The sequence below is a fragment of the Drosophila ananassae genome, chromosome 2R (assembly GCF_017639315.1).
Source record: "Drosophila ananassae strain 14024-0371.13 chromosome 2R, ASM1763931v2, whole genome shotgun sequence".
NCBI lineage: Eukaryota > Metazoa > Arthropoda > Insecta > Diptera > Drosophilidae > Drosophila > Drosophila ananassae.
Window position 1 is genome coordinate 23,535,318 of NC_057928.1, and position 27,570 is coordinate 23,562,887.

The 27,570-nt window shown below is 40.6% G+C and overlaps 2 protein-coding genes across 23 annotated transcripts; one reads left to right on the top strand and one right to left on the bottom strand.

Annotated features, from left to right (window-relative positions):
• The first annotated feature begins 3,934 nt into the window (after positions 1-3,934).
• LOC6507311 (calcium-binding protein P) lies at positions 3,935-27,569 on the top strand. 22 transcript variants are annotated; one of them, XM_044714655.1, is made up of 9 exons: positions 3,935-4,156; positions 11,949-12,227; positions 17,376-17,470; positions 17,690-20,617; positions 23,645-23,802; positions 24,332-24,511; positions 25,369-25,861; positions 25,929-26,056; positions 26,116-27,569. In XM_044714655.1, exons 2-9 carry the CDS (start codon positions 12,109-12,111, stop codon positions 26,203-26,205), a joined length of 4,191 nt encoding a protein of 1,396 aa, XP_044570590.1. In that variant the 5' UTR covers positions 3,935-4,156; positions 11,949-12,108; the 3' UTR covers positions 26,206-27,569. The 22 variants fall into 22 exon arrangements, with proteins under 22 accessions (XP_044570590.1, XP_032310389.1, XP_044570595.1 ...); XM_032454498.2 differs by having other exon boundaries at positions 3,948-4,038; XM_032454497.2 differs by lacking the exon at positions 3,935-4,156 and adding an exon at positions 6,647-6,950 and having other exon boundaries at positions 11,730-12,227.
• LOC6502822 (probable insulin-like peptide 5) lies at positions 16,153-16,842 on the bottom strand. Its single transcript, XM_001956234.4, has 2 exons — positions 16,522-16,842; positions 16,153-16,458 (listed from the first exon to the last, which is right to left on the bottom strand). Exons 1-2 carry the CDS (start codon positions 16,709-16,711, stop codon positions 16,292-16,294), a joined length of 357 nt encoding a protein of 118 aa, XP_001956270.2. The 5' UTR covers positions 16,712-16,842; the 3' UTR covers positions 16,153-16,291.
• Position 27,570: the final 1 nt, after the last annotated feature.

The following is a 27,570-nucleotide window of genomic DNA, read 5'->3' on the forward strand; positions in this document are numbered from 1 at the left end:
GTTACGAGGGTTCGGGCTCTGTTTTATGACCAAGACTATTAAACGGCAGAAACCGCATCGCAGCCATATAAAAAAGTTGTTGCCAATGTCCGGGCCAAGAAAAATAAGACAGGCCAATACGTCTCACGATGTGCCGACGTGAATATGTATGGAAAGGATAACAAATGGCCCAAACGATGTTCTCTATTTTAATTTTCACTTAAATTCGCACAAACAGCATTGAATATTACTGGAAAGGATGCAGATTCTTTGCTTTTCAAGGACACTGGCTTAGGGAGTTTAGTCCCTCCCCAAGGACTTTAAAGAGTTAGTTTCATCTTTTAAAGTCTCCTCCAGGTCACCAGTTTTTATTTTTAATATTTTACAACCCGGCCAAGGTAAATAACTGAAAAAGTCAGGCACTTACCATCAAACATTTCAACCCTGTTTCCACAAAGTTTAGGTAAGTCACATAGTTCCCCAAAAAGTTCCCATAAAGGTGCATACAAAGTCGTTATGGAAAATTTAAGTAGCTCCCTTGGGCACTTGCCGTGCCATGAAACCGTTTTCCCATTAGACATCACCGGATAGGATATCCAGTGCAATTATATGCATAATAGATACCGCATATCTATCGGAAAAGTCAATCCAAATGCAAATGAATGCTCTGCTATCCTGATTTGAATTTGATTTGGGTGTTTCCAATTTATATAACTGAGAACATGCCGTCAATGGCAACTAAGATACCTTGTATCGGCTGCTGCTCGAGCTATTTCATAAGTAATGCGGCCAAAGATTGTTGCATGCCACAGCCCCCCACTCCTGTATTTGGGGCGCCCCCGAGGCATGCGTGACTCAGTGGTACGTGCTGGTCAAGTAAATTATAGGCCGCCGCCTTTTCAAGCTGCCTGGCGGAATGGTGCCGACTATCCGGACTCCCCATGCCACGGAGTTCAGGACTTTCGGAGTTCAGCTGGAAAGCCCGCAGGGTGTACAAAGTGGTCGGCCGCCAAGTCGTTGCATAATTTGAGGCGCCAGCAGGTGACAGTTTTAATGGTGTGGGTGTTGCTGTTGCTGTTGGCTTTTGACCATTAAAAAATAGCCCAAAAACATGGTTAAATTTATCGCCACTTTTTTGGGTTGTTTGTTTATGCAAAGCGGAAGTAAAAATTAACATTTTGTATTCATGAAAATGGAAAGCCTTTTGTCGCAAATAATACTGTTAACCGCAGATTTGGCGATGCATAATTTAGGCCAAAATAATTATTCAAAAAAGCTGCTTTCGTGGCTAGACCGTTGGCTTTCTAAGCAAGCCACTAAATTGTGTATAAAATATGTATAATCTGATGTGATTATTTAAACCATTTTTGACATTTTAAATAGGTTTTATCTTATACTATTATCCTAGTAGTAGTTTGCCAGGATAACCAAGAAATCTTAATCTTAAACAATCATAAAAAGTATTACAAACTAAATGTGTCTCTTTAGATACACAATAAGAGCCAAATTGGCAACACTGGACAGGAGGCTGGGGCAGACAGGTAACCAAGTGGCAAGTAACAGGTAACCCAAGTCCATCAAAGTTGCACTTGCAACCAACCATAGAGCCAAAGTGACAAACACAAGCCGGCACATGCCGAGACACCCGCAGTCATTAAAGTTTATTAAGAAACTCTGCCAACTCTTTTTCAATGTGTATATGTTGCTGGTGGCTTAGGGCTTTAGGAGAGGTGTGATGGTGAGATGTTGGAGCCTTGGTTTCTTTAGGGGACTATCTGCCCCTCCAGGGGCTAACGTAAGGAACTTCACCAGCAGGCGACGACGAAATGTTTTGGTTTTGTGGCTTTCGCAATTTGGCAAAGTTCGTTTCGGATTTTAACTTGAATTGGGGTTTGCCGGCATCGACTAGGGGCCGATCCTCCAGCCCCATGGCCCTCCGACCTGCCCCAGAGCTCTTCCATCTTCCATCATAACGCATCTGGGTGGGAGGGGAAGTAGGTGGAGAGCCCCCAAGGACACACAGCCGCACGGAACTTGGCAGCCGAAATAATACACACGACTAAGCAAATACTTGGGGAAATGCGTCCATATCGACTCGACTCTACCATATTGTATCAGCAAACACACTTGTATTTTTTGCACTCTACGAAAAATATCTTTACAAATCGATTGAAATCAATAAGTATTGACGTTTCAATTTAAACGGAATATTATCATTTAGCTACTTGTGTTTTATTTCAATATTTATTTGATAAAAAGCTGTTGGTAATAGTTTAACTTCAAGCGAAATACTCTTACTAAGTTCTGGCTCTCTTAATGAGTCTATAGCTGCTTGGTTAAAACGTTTTAGGATTTAAATATATTCCCATATCTACTTAAACCCTGAATGTCATAGTTTTAAATTTAAAAATCTTTAATATTTCATCTAGTAAGCCCCATAAATCAGGTTAGTTGTCTTTTCGCTCCGTGTCTGAGTGTTTGCAGCTGATTTTTTTTTAGCTTTTTGCCTCACTTGGCCATGCATATGCGATACATTATAAACACTCACCTGTTCCACTCAGCCAGCAGGCAGCAGGTAGCTGGTACCTGGTTGCTGCTAGCTGGCAGCCAAGAGCAGCTGGCAAAAATGGCAGAGATGGCAGAGCACATATGTATTTTTTTTGGGAGGGGATATAAATATTTGCACATTATAGCAATATATACACTGCTCCGCTGCGCTTAGCAATGCCGATTCCGATTTGGATTCGGATTCCACCAGCCTGCCTCTGGCTGCCCGCCTTCTGCCTCTACTATACTATAGTGTAGCGAAAACAATTTCAATTCTAATGTGCCATTAATCATTCACAAACATTAAACATATTATTTTTTGCTGGCTTTCTAGCGTGAAATACTAAAGCAGCAGGCAGCTTAGTTGCCTGTCAGGTGCTCGGGAATTGTGAGCTTTTTTTGCATTTGGTTTAAAATTTCGCTGACATGTGGGAGGTGGTAGGTTGTAGAAAGGGTGTGTTCTGGCTAAAGAGGTAGAAAAGGGAGGGCAGGTGAAAGGACAGGTGAGCGATGGCGAAAACACATTCAATGCACTAATTGTTGTGCTTGAGCGCACCGAAAGCTCATGAACTTGTTCGGATGAAATGTGCGGAGTGCACACAACAAAATAACAGCATTAAGTTGTTGATGCTTCAAATTCAACGTAGCACGTAGTATTTCAGCTCTGCTCGGCTCTGCTCTTGATGGCACAACAAGAATTCCATTTCCAAAAATATAAGCAGATAAAAACTAAAAATATATAAACACAAAACGAACGACTGCCACAAACACAATGATTTTAAGTAAAATGAACAAATATCGACGACAGCTAGCAATTTGAATTGTTTTCTGTGGTTTCTCTCACAAATTAAGGCCAAAAAAGAAAGAGCTGGGCTTTAACTGCGAAAAGTATGCTATGAAAAATATTAAAGTCTTAGTTCAAGAAAAAATAATAAAATAAATATATTCAAGGCAAGGCGGAGAAGAATTGTTTTCAAATGGCTTTTCCAAAAAGTCCAAAAATAAAACATGCATATAAAAATACTTTAGTATCTGTGTTTAGGCAACAACATACAATAGCACATATACGATATCGTTGTTTTCTTGTTAATTAGCTGGTTTAACAGACTCTACATAGGTATGTATGTGGGTTTGTGTGTTTGTTGGAGAGAATATTTATCGCTGTTCGAGCTGCTTGAAGTGTTTGTTGAATAGAAGAATACGTGATTAGCCCAATGGCCAGGGCTAATTTATAATCGTGTGTGGGCGGGGGCACCTACAGAGCACACTCTTACAGACACACACTCTTACGTGGACTAGTGGCCTAGTGGGTGTCATCATCATTCACCACCCCACCATACCATATTCCATGGAAAATTCATATTAAAAAGCATATGAGCAACTTTTGCTGCTTTTGCGAACTTTTTCGACGGCGACGGCACACCGACGGCACAGCGACTTTGCGGCAAGCGTCGAACGTTGAGCGTCGAGCCACACACAGATCGTTGAGCGTTGCGTTGCGTTGAGCGGCGGGTAACAATAATAATTCGCACCGTGGTCGTGAACGTGGTCACCACATCAGACATCCGGCAATCCGACAATCCGACTTGTCCGAGTTTTTGCCCACTTTACCCCAGTTTTCGAGTCCCCGGTACGACAGGTGTATCTCTAGTTCTCCTATTCCTGTATACGAGACTATCCATGTGTGTGAGGTGTAATTTGTGGACTGTGGACAGAGCGGCTGTGGCAAATTGAAAGCGAAGCGCCACCAAAAACCCAAAAATAAATGCCACAAAATGTGTCACCCATATATATCTGCAACTGCAAACAAAGAATATATATATGAACATTAAATATATATATTTTTAAAACTCCGCAATGGAATGCATTGCAATGCTGTGCACCGCATCGCGTTTGTGCCATCAAATATTAATTAAATAAAACGCATTAAAGGAAAAACCAACCGATATGTGCACATTTTCATCCAGTTCTCTCTGCAACAAAAGCTAATTAGCATTTAAAGCACAATTAAAAAGTGAAGCCAAAAAGGCTGGCAAACGAAATCAACTTCAGCCGCGCGAAAGCCAAAAACCGTATAAACCAAAAAACCAAAAACCAAACCAAAAAAAAATCACATAGACGTGAAAAAAAATAAAAAACTCTATCTGCAAGTGAAACAATTAAATGACATTTTAAGCGCATTTCTTTGCCATATCCTCTCGCCCCTTTCGCGCACAACCAACCAGTTTCTTTGGCGTTTTTCCTTTTTTTTATTTTCATGAAAACACCAAATGCTGGCTGCTGACATAAAAAATCGAAGGAAAACCAAAAGGACTGGGGGGGGAAATTTTGTTTGTGCCATAGAAAAGGCATCTCGTTGGCGAGGACGTGGAAAAGCAAAAAATGAAAATCAAATAAATAAAAACTAAAACTCAAAAATAGAATATTAGAGACGTGTTCTGGGGGGTGAGGCAGTAAAATTCTGTAATAGCCAAGCGGAGATGGCCGAAATGAACTGCATATACAATCTATAGATACAAATGTATCTATCCATCTTTTGCTGGCGCTGTCTCCATCTCGTCGCTCATCGACGACGGCCAAATATTTTTTTATACTTAATTTTTTTTTCATCTGTTGCTGCTGCTGTTGCTTCGATAGAAACTACTTTGAGTTCTTGTTGTTGTTGGACGGCGCGGTATTGGTATGGGAATTGGTCTAAATATATATGTGGCCAAGTTACAGTGGCGTACGATTAAAGCCTTCCGCCCTGAATCACCTTAAAGGTGTCTTAATCATGGCACACAAACATTTCACAAAAAAGTCTTCTTTATTCCATTTAATCAGTCTTCATCCTTGTTTCCCTGCTTTTGAACTTTTTTAGCCCCGTTAATCCCATTGCTTTAATTCAGATTCTAGTCATCCGTTGGGTGATTCTGCTTTTTTGAAAATTTGCCAAATGGTCTTTTCTGTATATTAATTTAATGGTATCTTTGTTATTAATTGGGTAATAAAAATCCATCCTTGTGTGCAAGTGCGTAAGCAGTTCCGCCTTTTGATAGTAATTTATTTTAATTAAATTGGATCTTGTTTTTACACATATTGTGTATAATTTCACATTCCATCCATCACGAAAATTAAAAAATTGGAACAACTTTCTTTATATTTATTTGTTGGCCAAAGTCTAAATCTTTTTATGCACTTTTTGCAAAATTTTTGTTACCCATGTTTTGATTGAAAACGATGTTACTCGGAGTTTTATAACCGGGAATGTATAACTTTTTATAACTGGATCTGACAAGGATTGCCGAAGTTATGTACATTTTCCTTCATGGAAATCGAAAATTTAGCCGTTATTTTATTTCGCCAAAAGCGAAACTTTTGATTCACTTTTTAGTGAATATCTTAACTATTTGGTAACCGATCCAAAAACGGAATACCATTTCTGAATCAGAGTACTAACGCCATTTAATCTGCATCAGAAGATCAGAAAAATGACACAAAAAAAAATTGACCCGATTTTTGGCCAAAATCATGATGGTACCCCTTAAAAAATTTCGAAAATTGAGTCAAAATTTAGTTGGCCAGGTTTTGATAGAAACTGATGCTATTTGAAAATCTGAGATCAGGAGTGTATGTTTATGGATCCGCCAAGTATTAGCAGAGTTATACATATTTTTCCATCAAGAAAAGTGAAAAATTTGAAAATGTATTTCGAAATATTTTTATTTGGCCGATATCTGAACTTTGGTTTCAAAATAACCCTAAATAAATTGGGGCTTCTTGTTAAAAGGATACCGACAAGGCCATATTCTCAAAAAAAGGGCTAAAGGATAGAACATTTAAAAATTTATATTTTTATTTCCTATAGACCATGCACTTTTATCGGACCGCTAGTGTCGGAACGCACAACTCACTCTCAGATACAAGATACATTTGTCTATTCCCGTGGCCGGCTCTCTCTTTCCGTCTTTTTTTTTTGGCTGGGATGCTGGGAAAGATGTGAAAATGTAGACTGATGAAAAAACAACAATAACAGAAGAAGCCCCATCACCGATCATTGCGTAAAGTTTTCTGGGTTGTTGTTGGAGAATTCGTTGCGTTGCGTTTTCATTTGCGTTTGCGTTAGAATTTCGGTTCTGTTTCTGTTTCAGTTTTAGTTTCAGTTTCAGTTCAAAACGCCGGTTGGCGGCGGACGCGCTCGCGCTCCTCAAAAAATCAAATCGGAAAACCGAACCCCCTCCCAACAAGCGCACAAGCGCATTCTCTAATTTTGGCGGTGAAAGTGCAAATTGCAACAAAAATGCTATAAAGCAGTGGGGTTGAGGGGGTCAGGGGTCACGCAGGGAGGAGGGACGAGGGCATTCGCACTTTTGGCGTTTGGATGGAACTTTTGGCAATTGGCTGGCGGTATTTCTGGATTAAGCAACGCCAAATTGTAACAGACGGTAAGCACCCACATTAAACGAAATAAATAAGAAGTATTTTAGCTCCTCCCTGAGTGGGGAGAGTGTGTGCATGTGTTTACACTTAAGCAAGCTTATATTTCGTATAAACATGTCGAAAATATTAGTGTACTCTTGGCCACAGCCACCCACGCCCAGCATAAGAGCTAGAAATAAAATGAAATATTCAAGCCATTGAGAGCAAAGCAACTAAAACAAATCTAACACAATGCTGCTACCTGTTAATAATTAAATCAGTAAAAACAAAGCATTCATAATCAACAACAGCAGGCGCCTAACTCCCATGTAGCTCTGGGGATTCGGATACGGATTCGGCTTGGGGATTCATTCACATTCCGTCAGATTCACAGATGCGTCGACACACAGAGATTTTCAAAAATACCTTACCTTGCCTCACTTCAACGCAAATTTAACAATATTTGCACCTGATTTCGATGCATATGTGCCAGAGGGTGGCAGGGTGTGTGTGTGCTCTCTCACAAAACAACCACACACGCTAACACCAAACACCACCCAACCCAACCGAACCGAACCGAACGGAACCACCTAGCAACCCACGCATATACTTATCCACCATTATAGTTTATATATAACCCATACGTACGACATGGAGTCGGGCCGATGTACATACTTCGTATGCCAGCTCTGATAATGATGTCGATTTTGCTGCCAAAATAAAGACACTGAGAAATGAGCAGCCATGAAAATGGTAATAAGTTCATATGGAAAGTTAAATACTCTTATTTTTTCTTATAGTTTAATTAAATTAAAGCCTATTAGTCCTATTCCTTTCTATCTATTCTTCATAAACTAAATTAGTAACTTAAATAAATTTCGCTAGAAATTTTGAGGCCATTTTAAACTCTGAACTGATTTTGAATAATCAATAGCTTCTAATTCCAACTAATAATTCAAAATTTATCAAATCCCATAAATTTTATTGGAAAACTAGAAGCTATATTTCTTCATTATCAAGCAGGAGTTGGAAGATTTATTTTTAAATCATAAGAAAAGTTTAAGCTATAATATAATTTTGGATTTTGAGATAAACTTTAGTCACAAATTAAATTGTTTTAAACTATTTATAGAATGATGGATGAATTTAAATTATAAGCAACGTTCGAAAAGTCTTAAAACGTGTTGAATAAAAACCCATAAATCATATATATTTCCACAAAAATATATATTTTTATATTCAGTCTGTATATACATTAATCAATCTGACGTGATTAGATATATTTTTACCTGCAAGCACAATTAGCAGCTGACTAAAAAATTCATCTATGTTGCATATTGTAGCTGCGAGGGAAAAATACAGTGTCAACTAAACTGGTTGATTGACTATCCTACTGTGAAAATATTATTTTTAATATTCATGCTGTCGAGTCTTTGGATTTTCCGGCACTTTAAAGTTTAAATCAATTTGTTAATGCAATTGAACCGGACAACCCTTGGCTTTTGCAACTCAATTTAAAATTAAATGTACGCATGTCCTCGGGCTGGTAATTTCGTTCGTTAGCAAACCACATACATCCACACATCCATCCTCGGATCGAAATTATTTCGAACCGAAAAAAAGTATCGAAATGGCAAGCAAAATGGTGGTATTTGAACCAAAAAGTCAAAAAATGGTTTGGCAATATGGCAGAGGGGTTATGTTTTGTGTGGCATACTTCCTACCTATATCTATACCTGAAAGTATAGTACCTTTACCTTTATACCCCCATCCGCCACTCGTAACAAACAACCAAACTTATCCACACACACGCTCATTTCGCTTATTTTTTTGAAACATTATTTTTGTGAAAATTTTTTATGCAAATTCTCTTACAATTCCTGTGCTAAGTACACAGAATGCAGCACGCACCCTTTCGTGTGTGGGCGTGGATGGGTGGTGGGTGGTTGGTGTGTGTGTGTGGCAGGATGGGGTAGTGGGCGGACTTGTATGAGTTTTGCGTTAAACTTTAATTGGGACATCAAGTGGCAAGCTCTTGTTGCTGCAGGCAGGCTCTTTTCAGCTCCTGCTGCTGCTGCTTCTGTTTCTGCTACTGCTCCTGCTGCTTTCCTGCCTTTTGTGTGTAATTTGCATAATATTTTATTAAATGTTGATTAATTTGTGCGATTCCTGGCCGAGGCCAAAATAAAAAGCATTGCGTGCTTTACGGGGGCCCCAACGATATTGCCGCAACAGCTGCAGCTCAATTAAAAATCATAAAATGCGAACACAAACACAAAAATATGTACTTCATTATGATTATATCAAGTGTCTTTTATTGCATTTTTCCCCAGTCCAAGCCCCACATTTTCCCGCTCAGTGCCCAGGACTGAGCAGTCGAAATGACGCAAATCTAAATAATAATAATATTATCTTTTCCTCACACAGTTGCTAATTTTATTTGAGGTGACACACAAGGCGGGAATTTCAAAATATCGTAGAGCAGGCCAGAAAGGCAGACAGTCCGAGAGAATTAGAGAAAGAAAAGCTGACCGTCTGAGTGTCTGTGTGTGGAAAAATATGAGTACTACGAGTTAAAAGAAATATAGAATAAATTGAGCACATTTCAATATTTTTGCCGTTTTCTTTGGTGCTATTTTTAGGCCAACACCAGAGCAAAAACAAACAAAACACTTTGAAAAAATGTATCTATATACCTTTTTTTTTGTTTTGCCCAGCAAGATCTGCTCAAATTAGTCTAAGATACATTTCTAAATGTGACAGTAGTGAGTGAGTGTCTCAGAAAAATTGGAAAAATAAGTACTAAACGTGAATCGTTCATAATTTTCCTAATTTTTTTCCAAGCAAAATTCTAAAATTAAAGTTTGTTAGCCAGAGATCTACAAATGAAAAATACTGCTCTGTGTAATATTAAATAATTCCAGTGCATATCGAAATGTCTATGGATATCTATACAATATTACAATGGTGGCCAAAAATATTTTGACATAGCGATGCTTCATTTTCTTTTTCAATTATTTCTTTATTTAAAGGAAAACAATTATTGATTTAATTTCAAATAGATATTAGTAATGTTTTATTACCAAAATAACAGTTTTAGGTTTTTTATAAATGTATTTTGTATTTATTTTTTAATTTAAACTAAAATAAACTAAATTCGATAGGTGGCATAAGTATTTTGACATAGCTTTGTTTCACAATTAAATATAACAGAGTGCAACAGTGATTCTGAACCTTTATAGTGAAATAGTAGGAATTGTTTAACTGTTCGAGTATTACACAAAACCGTGTATAAAAAATTGTTTAACACCCTAAAAATCTTGATTTATTTTAACAAAACCAGTTTTCGGGACTTTTTTGCGCTTAAAAATTCCTAAACTCGTTTTTTTAAACCGATTTCAAAATTGCCGATGTTTTTCAATAGTTAAAGGTTGTAACTTTTGAAAAAAAAATATATCTTTGATTTTTTTAGGCAAAAAGGACAAAATTTTTACACCTGAAACTGAAATTTTCGCCTTTTGATCGTGTTTTTCGGATTTTGACGCCAGTTTTTCGGTACAACTTACAAAATTTCTTTCATGAATGCCACATATCAATGTTGTCTCATTAATACTGAATAAAAAGAGACAAATTTCATTAAAAAACTATGAAAATTGTTGAAGTTATAACGGTTATTCCAAAAAAAGTCAATTCAACATTGCGAGCGCACCGGAGTAACAGTAGGAATTTGCTCTTATTCTTATAGTGCTCGCAATGTTGAATTGACTTTTTTTGGAATAACCGTTATAACTTCAACAATTTTCATAGTTTTTTAATGAAATTTGTCTCTTTTTATTCAGTATTAATGAGACAACATTGATATGTGGCATTCATGAAAGAAATTTTGTAAGTTGTACCGAAAAACTGGCGTCAAAATCCGAAAAAACACGATCAAAAGGCGAAAATTTCAGTTTCAGGTGTAAAAATTTTGTCCTTTTTGCCTAAAAAAATCAAAGATATATTTTTTTTTCAAAAGTTACAACCTTTAACTATTGAAAAACATCGGCAATTTTGAAATCGGTTTAAAAAAACGAGTTTAGGAATTTTTAAGCGCAAAAAAGTCCCGAAAACTGGTTTTGTTAAAATAAATCAAGATTTTTAGGGTGTTAAACAATTTTTTATACACGGTTTTGTGTAATACTCGAACAGTTAAACAATTCCTACTATTTCACTATAAAGGTTCAGAATCACTGTTGCACTCTGTTATATTTAATTGTGAAACAAAGCTATGTCAAAATACTTATGCCACCTATCGAATTTAGTTTATTTTAGTTTAAATTAAAAAATAAATACAAAATACATTTATAAAAAACCTAAAACTGTTATTTTGGTAATAAAACATTACTAATATCTATTTGAAATTAAATCAATAATTGTTTTCCTTTAAATAAAGAAATAATTGAAAAAGAAAATGAAGCATCGCTATGTCAAAATATTTTTGGCCACCATTGTATATCACATTTGAATTGTTTTGTATATAAGCAGTGACATTGAAGACTTATATTTTTGTTGAAGAACTTTTCCAAGTCTCTAGACAAAGTTTTTGTTATGAATTTATAAATAGAAAGGGAAATAAAACATACATATAAAAAAAAATAATATCAATAAAAGTGCTTAGGCCTATAATAATAAATAATGGATATATTATATATAATATTTAATGAATATTTTAGCCTAAAACTTTCAACTATCTACTGTTTGAATTTAATTTTAGCCCTATAAGCCCCATCAGCTCATTTAACTTAATGGTTCTTTTTTAATTACAGAACGAACAACGACCGACTATTAACGATTAAAATTAAGTCCAATTGAAGTAGGGGAAAGTGCTTAGGATTACCATTGTACCATTTTCCAACAACAACAGCAACAATTAGAACAACAATAGAAGCAACAGCAACTTCTGAGCCATAAGCGGATAACAAGTGTTGTTGAAAATTTTTTCCAAATATTTTTTATCAACAATATTTTTTGAAAAACTTTCAAAGAAACACCCGTGTAAGAAGCGAATAGCAAAGAAGAGAGCTTCCAGGCAAACAAAAGTCAGCCAAGAAGGAAGTGAAAGCTAAAGTCAAGCTAAAAAGGAGAAAGGAATAAAACGAAGTTTATACAGCAACAGGAAGAAGCAGTCCCAGAAAGAGATACAAAATGGCCGCCGTACAACGGAAACTGGTGCACAAGCAGTTCAACTCGCCCATGGGCCTCTATTCCCAGGAGAACGTGAAGGCCACGTTGGACCGCGAGCTGAAGGCCTTCGGCGCCGAGGGGTGAGTGAAAAATACACAAAAAACACGAGCCAGATAGCAAAAAAATAGAGATGAAAAAACGAGAGCTCTTCCATTGGTGTAGCGAAGCGAAATGATTATCATACATTTAAATGCATAATTTCATAAAATAGATGAAAGCACCCGACCGTGGGAATGTAGCCTCGAAAAGGGTCGGGTAGGGAGGGGATTGACCGGGGCCTTTGCACTTTCAAGGCTCCACTTATTACACTTTCTCGGCCTGTGGAAGCGGCTTCTAGGGAACTAAGTGTTTTTCATAATATTATTTACAAATTCACCTCAAAAGGAGCACATTTCATAAAGTCCTCTCGCATTATTTGAGCTAAAAGCAATCAAATACAAAATTTCAACTTATAATTCTAGCCTCATAATATATGTACATGGTAAATTCGGCTGAGATTGGTAAAAAATTAAAATTCTCTGTGAATTCATTCTCTTTGCCGGCTGAAGTTTCAATTTCCAAAGATACATACTCATTCCAGATTTTTTCTCTTCAGTTTTAAGATTCCAGCCAACAAAAACCTTCTGAGACATAAAAAGAAAACCTTATTTCATATTATTTATTTTAGAATTATATTTAAATACATTCCAAAAGTATCAGGAGATCAGGAAGAACCGAGTGCTCTACCCAAATTCGGTAATTTAACACTGTTGGCTCGTGACTGCTTTAGAAAATCTTCAAACTTTTCAACCATTGTTTTAAAATTTTTCTCTAGTTCGTTGTATTTTGTCTGTTCCTCGTCGTTTTTACTTTTGCTTTCATTCAGCTCATATTCTAATTTATTTATTACTTCGATTTGGGTAGCAATTAAATCCTTTAGACTAATTTTTTCCTCTAGCAATTCCTCATATTTACGATTATTTCTGACAACGTCATCTTGCAAAGTTGACAATTTCTCGTGCAGCTGTAAGTTCTGGTTATCTTTTTCTTGACATTTTTCGAAATATTTAAGTAATGGCTTTACAATTGGATAGCACACTGATGCACATTGATCTTCCATTTCATCCGTTAGATAGCACGACTACGGAATTGAAATATAGTATCAGATTTTCAAAATACAGACTCTAGAGAGCACTATTACCTCATTATCGAAAGCAATAGAAATTGAGATCAAATACAGGAACGCCATGGTAAACAACATTTTATTGGCTTTGCGTTTCGAATAACTTTCGTGTTTAAGATCCACCAGATGAATTTCAACTGATGATTGGAAATATTTGGGTCCGGGTTCTTAAAGCATTCCCGATCCAAGCATTAAATCATTGTTCTTTTTTGAAAGGGAGAGTTTCTTATCAGATCAGTACATAATAGAAAAATCTCATCTTGTACTAGTTTCATTTACTTCCATTCAATGACTCTAAATAAATCAGCAAGTTTTAATCATCCGTATATAAGCGAAGACACTCAAATACACATATACATAAATATTTTATTTAAAATTCCATGCAAATCAAACATTCTTGGGATTATCTACCATAAGAAGAAAAATATTTGATAGACGAAGTTTATATACCCTTGAAGTAAAGTAGCAGGCTATATTATATTTCTATCATTTATCTTTATCCAAAGTAGTTACATCTCCGATCGTTCAGTTATATGGCAGCTATAGGATATAGTCCGCCAATCCCTATGACATTTTTTTAAAAAAAATAAGTCGGCCAAAAATGAAATCTGTATGAAGTTTTAACCTTCCATCTTTCAACAATACTCAGATAAGGGTATAAATATTGACCTTCTGAGACTGTTTTGATCCCATAGACAAAAGATAGAATAACAGAAAATGTTTTTTTAATAAAAACAAATTTCTTGATTTTAATCTGAAAGTAATAAAAATCAAAATAGAGCCCAGCCTGGAAAAAATATCAAGGATATTAAAATTCAAAACAATCTTTTGTGGCCATGAGAGTGGCACAAACGAAGCCTCTCAAGCAATTAATAAATGGGAATAAGGGAGACTATTCCAGAGGAAGAATATTTATTTCCAAATTGATTTCAGTCGAAGTTTGTGGATTAAAGTGCTTACAATTCATGATACTTTAAGATACCAATGGGAAAAAAGATAGTCAGCTAATTAGTTTACAAATTTATTGTCTCATCAGTTTATTTTGAAATGACTAGAGTGAGCCTTCATCTTGCCAATTTTACTTGCTTGTTTTGTATCTGGTGGCGCGAAACAGGTGCACGAAGCACATCATATGGGGGCCTTTGGGGGGATTATAAAGGCTGGGGCAGGGGCGTGGCAATCCCCTCAATTTGTGCAGTGCAGCGCGACAGCGACGTCGTCAGCAGCAGAGACTGCAACTGCAACGCGGCCAATTTGCTGTCGCCAAAAAAACACAAACACACATATGCCACCAAGATGGGAACAAAAACAACATGAACGATTAAATGCTTTGACGTTTAATTGTAATTACCGAAAAGCTTTATAAAGCGCTGGCGAGACGCGTATCTGAAAGATGCTTTAGACTTGAATTTATTTGTAGCTGCTGCTGCTGCTGTTGCTGCTGCTGCTGCTACTACTACTAGTGGCGACAGCAGCAACAACATCTAAAACAAAAACATTAGCAGCATTATCTTTGCCATTGTTGTTTGTTGTTCAAATAAACCGGCCTCAGCGCACCTCACCGCACCTCGCGGCTGTACACCTTTTGGGGGGGATCTGCTCTGGTGAGCAAAAACTTTAAGTGGCTTTCAGTTTAGTTATTCGGCGACTATGCGTGCGACAAAACGTGTGCAACAGCAACTGCAACTGAGTCGGGCAATTTAATTACCAAAAACCGAAACCTAAACTAAAAACTTTCAAGCGCATTCGCGTTTTGCGTTCGTGTGCGTAAAGTCTTTGCAACTCCCAGTTTCGATTTTGGGGAGAAACTTTTCCTCAAAAAAAAACCAAAAAAAGCAAAAAGCAGCTGAGCCAGCTTACCACAAAATGTACGTGAAGCGGGCGGAGTATCCTTCAGATACTCCCTTCTTTATATAACATCAGTCGAGCGTGTAGAACAGTGTATTAGACAAAAAATAGATGAATGTATTAAGACGTCAGCAGGTCGATGAGATGAGTCACTTGCCAGCGTTAGTGCACTGATTCAATGCAACACAATCGACTAACAACAACAAGAACAATGTCAACAAACAGTCGGCAGGCGTTTAGCCAAAAGTTGTGATGCATCTCTTGACTTTCTGCCCATCCGAGTGACTCACTCTATTAGGAAATCACTCAATTAATGTCCCACAGACCAAAAAACACACACACCGCCCTCCAAATTTAATTAAAAAATTGTCAAACATTTATCATTTATCTTGCCACAAAGTGATTATTTTGGGCAAATATTTGAGGCGACACTCAATCAGATTTTCGACTTTATTTGGCTGCCAAATATTTGCGTTTGGCAAACGAGACTCTTCGTATGTTTTCGGTTAGTCGAAATTAATCAACTAATTAAAGTTCCTGTCGATGAATAAATTTCTTGCCCACGAATCAATCAAAGAGTTCAATGTCAAATACAATTGCTCGAAATTGGAAAATTAACAGAAATGTATCTTTAACACAGATGTGGTTATCTCGGCAGGGGAAATTCCTTAAAGTCTTATCTTGGAATCTGTCTCGTAGACTTTCTCGGCTCAACTATTTCCATTTGTTATCTCTGAAGACGGAAAAACATTTCAGGGAGATTAAGATGATTGCAGAACATTTCAAGCATATTATAATTAAAGTTGAAACTTGGATAACTCCAACTCGTTAGCAACTTAAGACGAGTCGCAGCATCGTTAATACGAAAGGAATTCACAAGTTTAAACAAAAGTGGAGCAAATAAAGAACTGTAAATAACAACATATAATTTGAGAATTAAAATATCTGTGTTTGCCCAAAGCCCCCACAGCTTTTCCATCCCACTTGCCTTGAATTTAATAAAAACATTTCTTTCTTTGTCTTGCAGCAGTGGGGCAATATATTAGCTTTGTATAATTTATATGAAATTTCAACAGGGATATAAATAGTTGTATAATCAGAATAACTTGATAGGTACTAAGTTAGTCGCTCTATCTACGAACAGTAGCTTTCCAGGTGACTCCTGGTGCAGGGTCCGTGTGTGCAACATTCCCAGGCAACATTCCGTATAACGCGGCTGTTTTGCATCACCAAGTTCTGGTTGGGACCAAAAATGTCACTTTCATTATCCTCCAGGTGGTCCACATAATCAAATAGATTAACTAAGACACGAAAAACAAAATATTCACTTTTGCTAGTACTAGTAATTAACTAGTAGTACTTACGAGTGTTCTGTGACTTTTTAATCACTTTGTTGAATCTATTGCCGCAAATTTTTCGCAACTCATTGGTTAGTTGCTCGCCACATATTATCATTGGCACCTCCCTTTTGGTGGGGACACCTTCCAGGAGCGGGATCGTCACCAGAAGCCAGGGGAGCAGCAAGCAGATCATTTTAGTCCTTAGATTTCGCATGTTTCCTGTTAACCTTCTGGTCGAGATGTGATGCACATTTCCATCCTTGGTGTCCCTTTATATAGGCGCACGCATTGAAGAATCTTGTCAGGGTCGATTAGTGTCCTTGTCCTTGGTGCAAAGCTGTAGCTAATTTATGCTTAAAACAAAAATAATTCACTTCGGACAGGTGTAGTTGGCGTTGCGTTTTAAAAATAAACGCATCTTTAAGTAGGTGTTAAAAGTAATCTTCTAAAATAAGTCATAATGGTGGCGTAGATAGTTTTTTTCAATGTGAGTGATCATTTTAACCAACCTTTAGTTTCTTTTTTCTTTAGCTTTAAAACATGTAAAGATTAAAGATTTGATCTTATTTTTTACAAGAACAACACCATAAACTTGTATATTTTTTTTATTTTGTAGATTAAAAAGTTAAACACTCATATTTTAGCAGCTATTACATTGTTTCTAAACTCTTTGTTTCTAAAATTGTCTTTGTATTTCATTGTTAGCCGTTTCACAAACCCTTCGTCATTGGGTGGCGAAACTAAATATAGATTGTTTTTCTACCTACAAAATGTCATCTCTAACATAGGCGCGCATTCAGATTAGTTTTGAAATATATACTTTCTGTACCCAAATAAAATAAAGAATAAAACTAATAACCGTTTCTTAATATTTATAGGATTGAAGTCGACGATCAAATTTCCAAGCCCCTTAACTTGGCCAACTCGGCCGTTCTGCGCGCCGTCGAAGAGGAAGAGCAGCAGGCCAAATGCGGTAAGTTGTTGGTTATCCTTTCTCCTTTCGCCTGAGTGTGTGTGTGTGTCCTTTGAGTGTCTACACAATCCACACAATGGCTTTAACATAAAGAAACCATGTAAGCAACATTCAACAATCAACTGAAACAACAAAACAATCACCTTGTGCCCGTCCAGAATTCTTGTTACTTTGTCGAAATATCCAAGTAAAATAAATTGGCTTTGTCAACCCGCAAAGAATTTTATCCTTCCAATGAAAGACAGAGCCGCCCACGTCAGCGCGGCGAGGCGGATGCACTGCATCATACTCTACACCATCAGCTGCTGGACCAAATCAAGACACACTACCTCAGCCACCAGCAGGATGTGACCATCGACAGGGATACGGTTCTCAAAATCAACCGACTTGCGACCAAGAAACATCTGCTGAAAAGGGACCACAGTTGGCCACCGGCTGAGCAGGCTCCAGCGGCATCCAATCAGGATCAAGCTCATTCAGCATCCTCCTATCCCTCGCACAGTATTGAGGCTTTGAGGGAGAAGTTCCAGAGTCCCACCATGATAATTGAGCCGACTGCCAAGGAGGTTCGGGAGCAGAGGCAAAGGGAGGGAGGACAGTCCAAGGAAAGATCCAAGACTCCACAAAAGGTAACCGAGATTGCGGAGGTATTCCATCAAACACCAGTCGCCAAGGGCTTCTCCGCTCCCGAGACCAAGGCTGCGGATGTGGACTTGGGACTGGTGGCGCCCAGGTGCGAGTACTACGAGCAGCTGGCCCACAGACGACCCACAACGCCAACCTTGCCTACACCCACTCCCTACCGGCCGCGGCCCAAGAGGCAGGCCTACTCCCTGGATCGAGGACGTAGCCGGAGACGAATTCCTGCTGCAGCAGTGGGTGCTCCGGAACTGCCGCCGCCGAAACCACGTTCCTCGAAACCGAAAGTGCAACGCCGTTGCATCAAACTGGCCACCGAGGTGAAGATCTCCTACGGACACGAGGGTGACAGCGAGGGCGAGGAGGAGGCTGGCCCTAGGGAGGAGGTGGACTTGGAAACGGTGCCACTGCCACCACCGCCAGCTGCTGGGAATCTCAATCAGGCGAAGACAGGCCAAGACAGAAGTGTAATTGACAGTCTGGCGGCGGTTAAGCAGCAGCAGCAGATGGCTCTGGCCCTGGCCCGCAACGGGAGCATTAGCACCTTTGGCCAACCCAGCCAGGTAGCCACTCGCATTGTGCCCGTTCGCGTGGAAGCCTCGTCCGATCACCTGAAGCTGAGCGCCCAGCAGATCTACGACGACGCCTGCTCGTATTTGCAGGATCACCGCCGGCAGGAGATGGCGGAGGAGGAACCGACCTATGTAAGTGCCACCAGTGGGATCAAGTTGCTCCAGCGGCAGGGCAGTACTCCTGGTACCCCTACAACTCCTGCGACGCCACCACCACCTCCACCTCTAATGCGTGCCAAATCTGGCGAGGAATCTGAAAACAAAGCGAAGCAATCCAGGAGGCAGGGCGGAGTCTATAGCCTGGGTACGGAATCAGAGACAGAAGCAGAGAAGCAACACGAGGCCCATGTGGAGATAGCCCAATTGGAGGCCAAATACGCCCACATTCAGCAGTCCATTGCGGAGCATCTGCGTCAAATCGATGCTTACATGATAAATGCCAAGCAGGCGCTGGAGAGGAGTGTCCAAACCACGCCAGTGCCCACTACTACACCACCCCCGCCACCACCACCACCTCCTCCTCCTCCGGCGCCAGCCAGACCCATTAGCTCCGGCAACAACGAATCCTGGGACATCTTTGCCCATCGGCAGTCGCCCATTCTGACCATGGAGAGTCCCTTACAGGCCATCCTTCGCCAGATATACACCCGGGCAGCTGGACTTCCCCTTGGCGGACCCAAAGAGGCAGCTCCAGTCGAAGAGCCAGAGGAGTCTCTTACCGAGAACGTGCCCATAGTGGAAAGAGCCCTGGAGGACCTGCACAAGATTGCCCAGGCTCTGGAGGGCAAGCCCAGAAAGGAGAAGAAGGAAGTGGACCACATAGAGGTCCGGTCCACACCAGCTGCCGTTCAGGCACAGCACGTAGTCATCGAGGACGATGATGGGGAGTACAGGCACGTATCGGATGTAATTGCCAACTACGAGCAGTTGGCCAAAAAAGAGTTTGAGGAGTGGAAGGAGGAGCAAGTGGCGAGGAAGGAGTCAAAAGATGTTAAGCAGGAACTCAAGGAAAGTGAAAACAAGCTGCAGGCCAAACAGGATTTAAAGTCTAAGGTAGAACTCCAAAGAGAACCAGAAGAACCTGCGGGCACAACCGAAACGGATCATCTAGAACCTTCCTGTGCCCACGACTCCTTTTCTGCCGCCTGCTGTCCTGTTTGCGATGAACTCCGCGGATCCCCCAACAACTGGGGTAAACTAACCAAGGCCGATCAGTGGAGAATTGCCAATTTGCACAACGAGCCTCTGGAGAACTACAAGGCCACATATGAAATACGTAGTCCCTACATTTCCAGACAAATATCCTGGGAGGAGACCCAAACGGCTCCAGTGGAGAAGTTGCAACGACAGCGGAGCTTAGTGGAGATTGTGACGACGCCGGCTTCGGATTCGCCTCCTCCAACGCCCACCCCGGCGCCACCTCCACCGCCTCCGCCGCCACCGATGCCACCAGCGCGCCTAAAGCTCCAGGAACCTGAAGTCACCTGGGAGCGAAGTCGCTCGCCCAGCCCTCTCCCCTCGCGCAAATATCCAGCACCGCTCATAGAAGCCCCACAAAGGGCCAGTTCCCCATTTGGTCTGAATCCTGTGACGGCCAAGGCCTCTCCACCATCGCCCGTCAATCTTCCCCAGAAATACAGCCATGTGCCGCAACTGGAGGGTCACAATATAGGGTTACTGGTGAAGACCGCTACGGAGCCACTGCAGCAGAGCATGTCGGCATCTTCCTTCCTGCTGGCATCTACACCGCCGGCCACTCCCACGCGTCCTGTGGCCCAGCCGTCGCCTTTTGACTTCCCAGCTCAGGACTCGGAGGCAGACAAGTTCAGGTCGCTGGCTTCGTTTGACGAAGTGCAGCAGCAGCAGGGTAACAAGGACTTTAACTACAATAGATCCTTTGATAATGTGTCGCCACGCCCCTATCTGGGCATCGAAGGTGCGTGGAAACCCCGCCCTATTCTGTGTCTATATGTTCCCAAAAGTTGTGATGTTTTTTTCGTCACTTGCGATTCATGTTCTGAATGATTTTTTTTTTCATTTTTTAACTTTGAACTATTTTTTCTTAACAATATAAATGAATGGGAATTTGATTATCCTAACCAGAAACTTAAAAAAAGTATTATTTCAAATATTATTTGGAAAAACGATGATAGAAAATATGAAATCATAGATAGAAACCAATGGCATCATCTGCCACAAAATTAGCTTGGACGTTTTTTATTGTTGTAGGATTTCTATTTTCGAACTTTTATTGCTCACTTTCCGTGCAAACTTATGTCATAGACTTTCCCAGTCACGAGAATATTCGAATATATAGACTTTTAATGACTAAAATCGGCGGAGATTTCACATGATAGTGTCATAAATGGCACAGTGCGTATACTTAATATTACAATCTGATACAAAGTTGAATCTTAATCTATTTTCAAGTAATTTATTCAAGAGTAAACAAGCAGAAAGATATCTTTTGGCATATCACAAATGTTACAATATATATAGAAGGATTATATTTGTTCGAATTTCTTCTATTTATCTGTGACGTTTGGGGGCCATCAGAATGAATTTGTTGCGTGGCTAACGAGCGCCGAAAACAATACTTATTATACCAAATAATTGTCTATACATCGTACAGATTATATATTGTATTTATCGTATATATCGGATATGTTTTACAGTTTTGCTAATAATTTTAATGAGCCAACTTTTGTCGTACACCTGTGAGAATACGTTTAAAAACAGATTTGTTTTAGTTCGCTGAAAATGACAGCCGTTTAAAATTAGCCTCCCAACTTGACTCACAAACTATACCAGCATATACGAAAGATATATATGGGCGGGATGGGTTTAGGGGCTGATGCTACAAGATAGATGATAGATAGTTAGTTAGATGGGGCCTGGGTCGCATCCGCAAGATGGATGGGTGTGCGCCCACTTGATTTTCGCGCCCAGGCATAACAAATCGCCATAACAATAAACACAAAACTGTATTCCGCAAGAGTCAACCTACTTGGTTGGATTATTGGCGAGCCATCTTTGTTGTATATAGATCTGGGCAGGGGCGGCGGTGCCCGAAATATGCCAAGATCCGCAAATATGTCAGTGGCTATATATACTCATGTATACCTACTTGTATATGAATAGATGTATCTGTATGTGTATCTTGTGGCAGCCACCTTGAGATCGAGTGTGAGTGGGTAACATCATCCGCATTTCAAGGTGCGGCGCACAAATCACAAAAATCGAAGGTGTAAACAATGCGGAAAGTGGACTAAAAGTTTGATATTTTCAACGGGGCATACAGGGGGATAGTTTGTTGGTAGAGACCAAGACCAAGATCGAAAGCAGACCCTCGGGCATACATCAGAGACTCGAGACTTGGCTGGCCAGCTCCTTTCTCTCATTTCTATACTCGTATTTCTTTTTTATCGGGCCTCTCAGCAGCGCCCATCCCGCCAAACACTCAGAAGCGAAAATGTGTGGGCCGAGACCCACACGATTGCAAATTATTTTCTGTCTCTGTAGCTTGGCCATTTCTCGGGCTGGCTAACAATAATTTCCTCTGCATTTCTCTGGCTACCCAGCTCACTTAGTAGCATACATCGAAGGCAAACATATCGCGAACGCGGCCAGCGCGAACGATCAACGAATTAGCAAATAGAAAATAGCCAATAGCCAATAGAAAATAGAAATTTAATTGGGCAAACGCACAATAAATCGAACCAAATCGAATCGAACGGAAAAAAAAAATTTAGAAAATCACAAGATTTGATTCCCGTGTTTTTTGTACCGAGCCGAAAACAATTTTATTTCGAAATTTTCAACGATATCGATCCGAAAGATAAACGAAACGCGTGCCGTTCAGCAAAATTTGCCAAATAAAAATCGAAATCTATTAAGGGATAATCCAATCAAGCCCAACAATCCGGTGGTGTTCCAAACAATCCAGCCATTGAAACAATCTCCGGAGCAGAAACCGATTGAACCGAAATTGATTATTGCATCTCCGATCAGGATTATATAACGCTGTTCTCAAAACGATCGAAAGGGGGCGGCGTGAAAGCGGAATAGTCAAAAAATAGCCGCTAAAAAACAACATATAGATCCGTCTATATATGCGAGTATTTTGTTATTTTTGATATCTATACGAGAATATTTTTATTCTTACGCAAAGAGCCCGAGATCGGCCAGAGAGAAAGAGATAGCCAGAGCAATATATAATCATGGTCGCACAGTGGAAAATCATCAACGAGAACTACAAGAATCTGGAGGGTAAACACATTCACTCTTTGATCCATTTTTAAAGACGCAAGCAACATGTTGCACGATTGCGATTGCGAATCATTGCGAAATTCTTGGCATTATTTTTTTCCCAATTCTAAGTATTCAATGAATTCGCTTTGATTCTCATAGTTTACAATAGATCACATAGTATATACATCCCTTCCGATGAACCATAAGATTTGAATAATTTCTTTAGTCAGCCCGCTCGTTAGCAACATGTTGCTGCAACATCCGAGGTGGCTGGGGTGGGGTGCCCGACAGCATCATCACCCCATGAGTAATGTCAAATTCTTGGCTTTTCGGTCTCAACCAGGTCTAATTTTAGACACAATGACAGCCGCATATGATTTGCAGATTCGTCCCGAATTTATATATATACGCTTCGCATCTCCTCCTCGCTCCCCCTCGTTGGCGGGTATAATTTTAATTGGCTTAAATCATTTTCAAATTGTTTCGCTAGCACTGGCTAGGAAAATGTGCATTCGCGCTGCAATCCGAACCAAGGCCATAATGACGCCCACATTTTGGCCGCATTTTGTTGAACGTTGAATGTTGTTTGCACGGCAGCTGCCGTTGCAGCAGCAGCTGCACCCACAGCCGCACAATACAAATTATAATGAATAAATTCCCCGTATTTATGGCTCTCCGTATTTTTATTTGCATTTCGTTTATCGTCGATCAGGCTACAAGCGAGTGGCCTGGCCACCGGCCTCCGAGGAGCGGATCATCCGCGAGTTCACCCCCCAGCCGGCCACCCAGAGCCCGGCCCCGGGATCCGGAGGCTACTATCCGCAATCGGTCGCTGCTCCGCCCAGCCATGCTGCTGCAGCCCCACCCCAGGTAATTTTTAGTTTAAGATTCGTTGTTCTGAAACTGTATATAGATAATATCGTGTCCTGTGTACATACATCCTTTGGAGATCTTGTGTAAATATATAATCTGCCACTACTGGCTACCGATTTCACACCACATGTACATACTATATATAAACCAAATCTAAGCCCTCATATCCTGGCACATGCACACACATTCCTAACCTAACCACACTGACAACTTGCAGGGTCCCATTTATAATAACGTCCAGCCACGCACCACCCAACCACCATCAGCACCACGGCAGTCGAGCTACCCGCCACAGAATGTGTACGGTAACCCACAGCCCACCGCTCCCACCTCTCAGTACCCCGATAGTTATCCATACCAGCCTCAACAACAACAGCCCCAGCAGCAGCAACCTGTCCAGTACACACAGGGCCAGTTCAATAGGCAACGCTCGAGGGAGCCTGTCCAGGCTCCGGCTCCAGCTCTAGCGCCAGCTCCTGTGTCCGATTATGCCAATGCTAGTGCTAATGCGTATCCCAACTATCAGTCCAACTATCCGCAGCAGGAACCGCTGCAGGCCGGGAGCAATGTGGGCGGTGGCTGGAAGCATATCGGTGCCCCTCAACCCAAGAACCACAACGAGTTTACGGTCCCTGGATCGGGATCAGGAGTGGGATCCCTGCCACAGCAGCAGTACCAGCAGCAGCCAAACTACCAACAGCAGCAGGTACCGTCTTGGCCAGATTGAATCCGTAACAGAACTTGGCTTTCGGCAAGATGCTAGAAATTCCACTGCTGTTGTGCTCGGCTCTATCTCCTGCGACCTTTGAACTCTCTATTCCTTGATAACCTTTTAGGACATTAACTAAAAACACATATCCGAAAGTACTACTCTAGATCTTTACTAAATTTCAATGCAAACTTATATCTTTTAACTTGTATCTTTTCTCTGACAAGAAATCGTGCTTAAATCTTTTTTTAGTCTCTAACTCTGTATATTGAAAGAATATTTGTATATTGGCTGTTTCGAAATAGTTTTGAAATAATTTTTGAAATATGAAATACGAGACACCAAGCTTTTTTCGATGTCTGTGTTTCTTGGTTGATTTTTGTGCAGCCTTGGCTGTCACTCAACTGCAAATTATTCTTGATTTAATATTTTAAGAAAATGTTTTTTTAACCAAAAAAAGACTGTGATAAATGAGTAACTAATAGATGTTTAATGTCAGAAAAAAAGTAACTCCTAGCTTATGAAACTGCTTCTGCTTTTTATTCTATCTCTGCGAATTTCAGCTGTAAAATGTGCTACACTTTTCAACAAAGTCCTTTGCCGCCCGGCCACTAACCCAGTCACTAAAACTAAACTTCCCACCTCTAACTATGGTCTTCTGTCTATCTCTATTTCCAACATATATCTATCTCTATGTCTACATCAAATGTGAATGTGTTGTTTCGCACCCACCCGACAAATTCGACAAAAACAAAAACACCATCCATCTACAATAAAATAAAAACCCATTACCTGTGATCGCACACCATGACCGTAAACATGCATGTTGGCACCACCACCGATCCACCGACTAGCAGCAGCAATACGGTGCTCCATCCTACGGTGGCTACCAGCAACAGTCTGCCCCACAGCAGCCTGCTCCACAGTGGCAGCAACAGCAGCAGCAGGTGCCTCAGCAGCAATACCAGCCGCAACCCCAGGCACAGGCTCCCTACCAGCAGCCACAGTGGAACCAGCCACAACAGCAGCAGCCATCGTACCAGAGCTCACCGTACCAGCAACAGCCATCCCAGCAGCAGCCTTCTTACTATCCCCAGCAAAACGGTGGCTCGACCTTTGCTCAACCACAATACAATTCTTATTCGCAGCCCCAGCAGCAGCAGCAGCCATCTCAGCTGCCCTATTCGCAGGATCAGCCTGATCTGCAGCAGCAGCCTGGTGCCTTCGCTGGCCAGGATAGCTACCGTGGCGCCAGCCCAGGGATCATCACCCTGCGCAAGGAGGCGCCCGTTACGCAGAAGCCTGCGCCAGTTTATACTTCGCAGCCAGCCGCCGTCAGCTATCAGGGTAAGTGAAGAGGATATTATTCTTAAAATAAAATAATATATAATATATATTCTTGAATCCTTTAAAGGAGGCAGCAAATTGCGCGGAGATTTGAAATGGCCACCACCAGAATACAAGGAGGCCGCAGCTCGTGAGAACGAAGAGCGTCGCCTTTTGGCGTTGGGCCCCGTCTGCCGTCCACGACGAGTCAACAGGGTAGGATTACCAGACCGGAAATAAAAGAAAATTTTAATTAAAAATAATTCCCCAAACAGGACTATACTGGCTTCTTTGCCAAGCACCAGCTGAACAATGCCTATCCCACCTACAAGGTGCCTCCCGGCACCCAGCACATGTTCGCCTAAGCTGGACAACAAAGATCACAAAAGAAATAAGAGCAACATAAATTCAATGGAACCCACTTCATAATAATACTTACAACGATCATGTATATGTTACTAAAACGAAACACTAACGAAACTATATATATACTATATATACAATTGTTATACTAATCTAAAATGAACACTAACGACGCCATATCTAGAAGCATATATATACTACGAAACGATTGCCAGGGCCCCAGAGCCCGTGATAGGTGAATGCAATACTACTAAACCCCTGGGTCATCCCGCTCCCGAGTATGAGTCATTCTAAACTGAATAGGTTAATGGATGGACTCTGAACATGGTACAGAGAGCACCCATTGCCGCCAAACATTGATGATATTATGGCCTGGGGAGTGCGGAGCCCAGAATCCAGAAATGGATAACGAAATGGCCCTATGTACCTATACTATATACACATATTTGGAGCATGTGCATATAGTATGGCTAAGATGGCGGATCAGAAACTATATACTAAATCATAGCGTTAGATTCTAAGATTGTTAAACAAACACTGTTAACTAGCAAATGAAACGGATTACGATGCGACCCACGACGGAAACTGATAATGAGATTGAACCTTGATTTAGATGTAAGCGCACTACTAAACTATTTATTCTCAGCCATATTCTATTTACCGCCGATCCTGTGGAGCTGTCACTCCCTCAAGGTCTATTATAGCACTACTTTTTCGATCTTGGGACGGGGAGAACCACCCACTAACTGTAAATTGTATAATGATCAGTTCCCTCGGATCCCAGGACGAAAAACTTGATCAGCTGAGGATGGATGCTTGGAGAGGGACGGCGACCAGGAGTCGGGATGTTTATTGTTTGAGTTTGCATGCTTTTTGCTTTATTCTATATCTTTATGCATAAAATATAACCACACTATTGTTAAACAGCATATGAAAAAAAAACTGTCAATTACCCCGATACTGCATACATAGGTGATAAGTGATTAGACCGATATTAGATCTGTGAGCAAAAAAAAACCATTCAGAAGAATATTCGGAAGCAACGACCAAGAAGATCCCACCCACATCCAGAATTCTCCTCTCATGACCAAGGTCGGTGCGATAGTCCGCCGCACTGCCACCGGGCAACAATATGAGGATGCCGTTGTCTGCGATCAGAGCAGGCGCGGACTCTGCGCCAGCCTTGGGCCATGGGTCGGGATGTGGCCGGGGAGCGGATCGAGGAAGGGTCAACAACTCTCAGACTTACTACAAAACTTACTATGACCAGCAATGTCAACAACTACACTACAATGTATGAACTAAAATGAAAAGAGGAATCTAAATAAACGAAAAGTTTTGAATACTCGCGACGAGAAGAACGAGAT

Excerpts from the sequence above, each read along its gene's own strand:
- LOC6507311 (XM_044714655.1), top strand. The coding sequence starts at position 12,109 with ATGGCCGCCGTACAACGGAAACTGGTGCACAAGCAGTTCAACTCGCCC. Across the intron at positions 12,228-17,375 it reads AAGGCCTTCGGCGCCGAGGG|GATTGAAGTCGACGATCAAA; the intron begins GTGAGTGAAAAA and ends TAATATTTATAG. Across the intron at positions 23,803-24,331 it reads CTGCTGCAGCCCCACCCCAG|TCCAACTATCCGCAGCAGGA; the intron begins GTAATTTTTAGT and ends CCCAACTATCAG.
- LOC6502822 (XM_001956234.4), bottom strand. The coding sequence starts at position 16,711 with ATGCGAAATCTAAGGACTAAAATGATCTGCTTGCTGCTCCCCTGGCTT. Across the intron at positions 16,459-16,521 it reads TAAAAAGTCACAGAACACTC|TTAATCTATTTGATTATGTG; the intron begins GTAAGTACTACT and ends TTCGTGTCTTAG.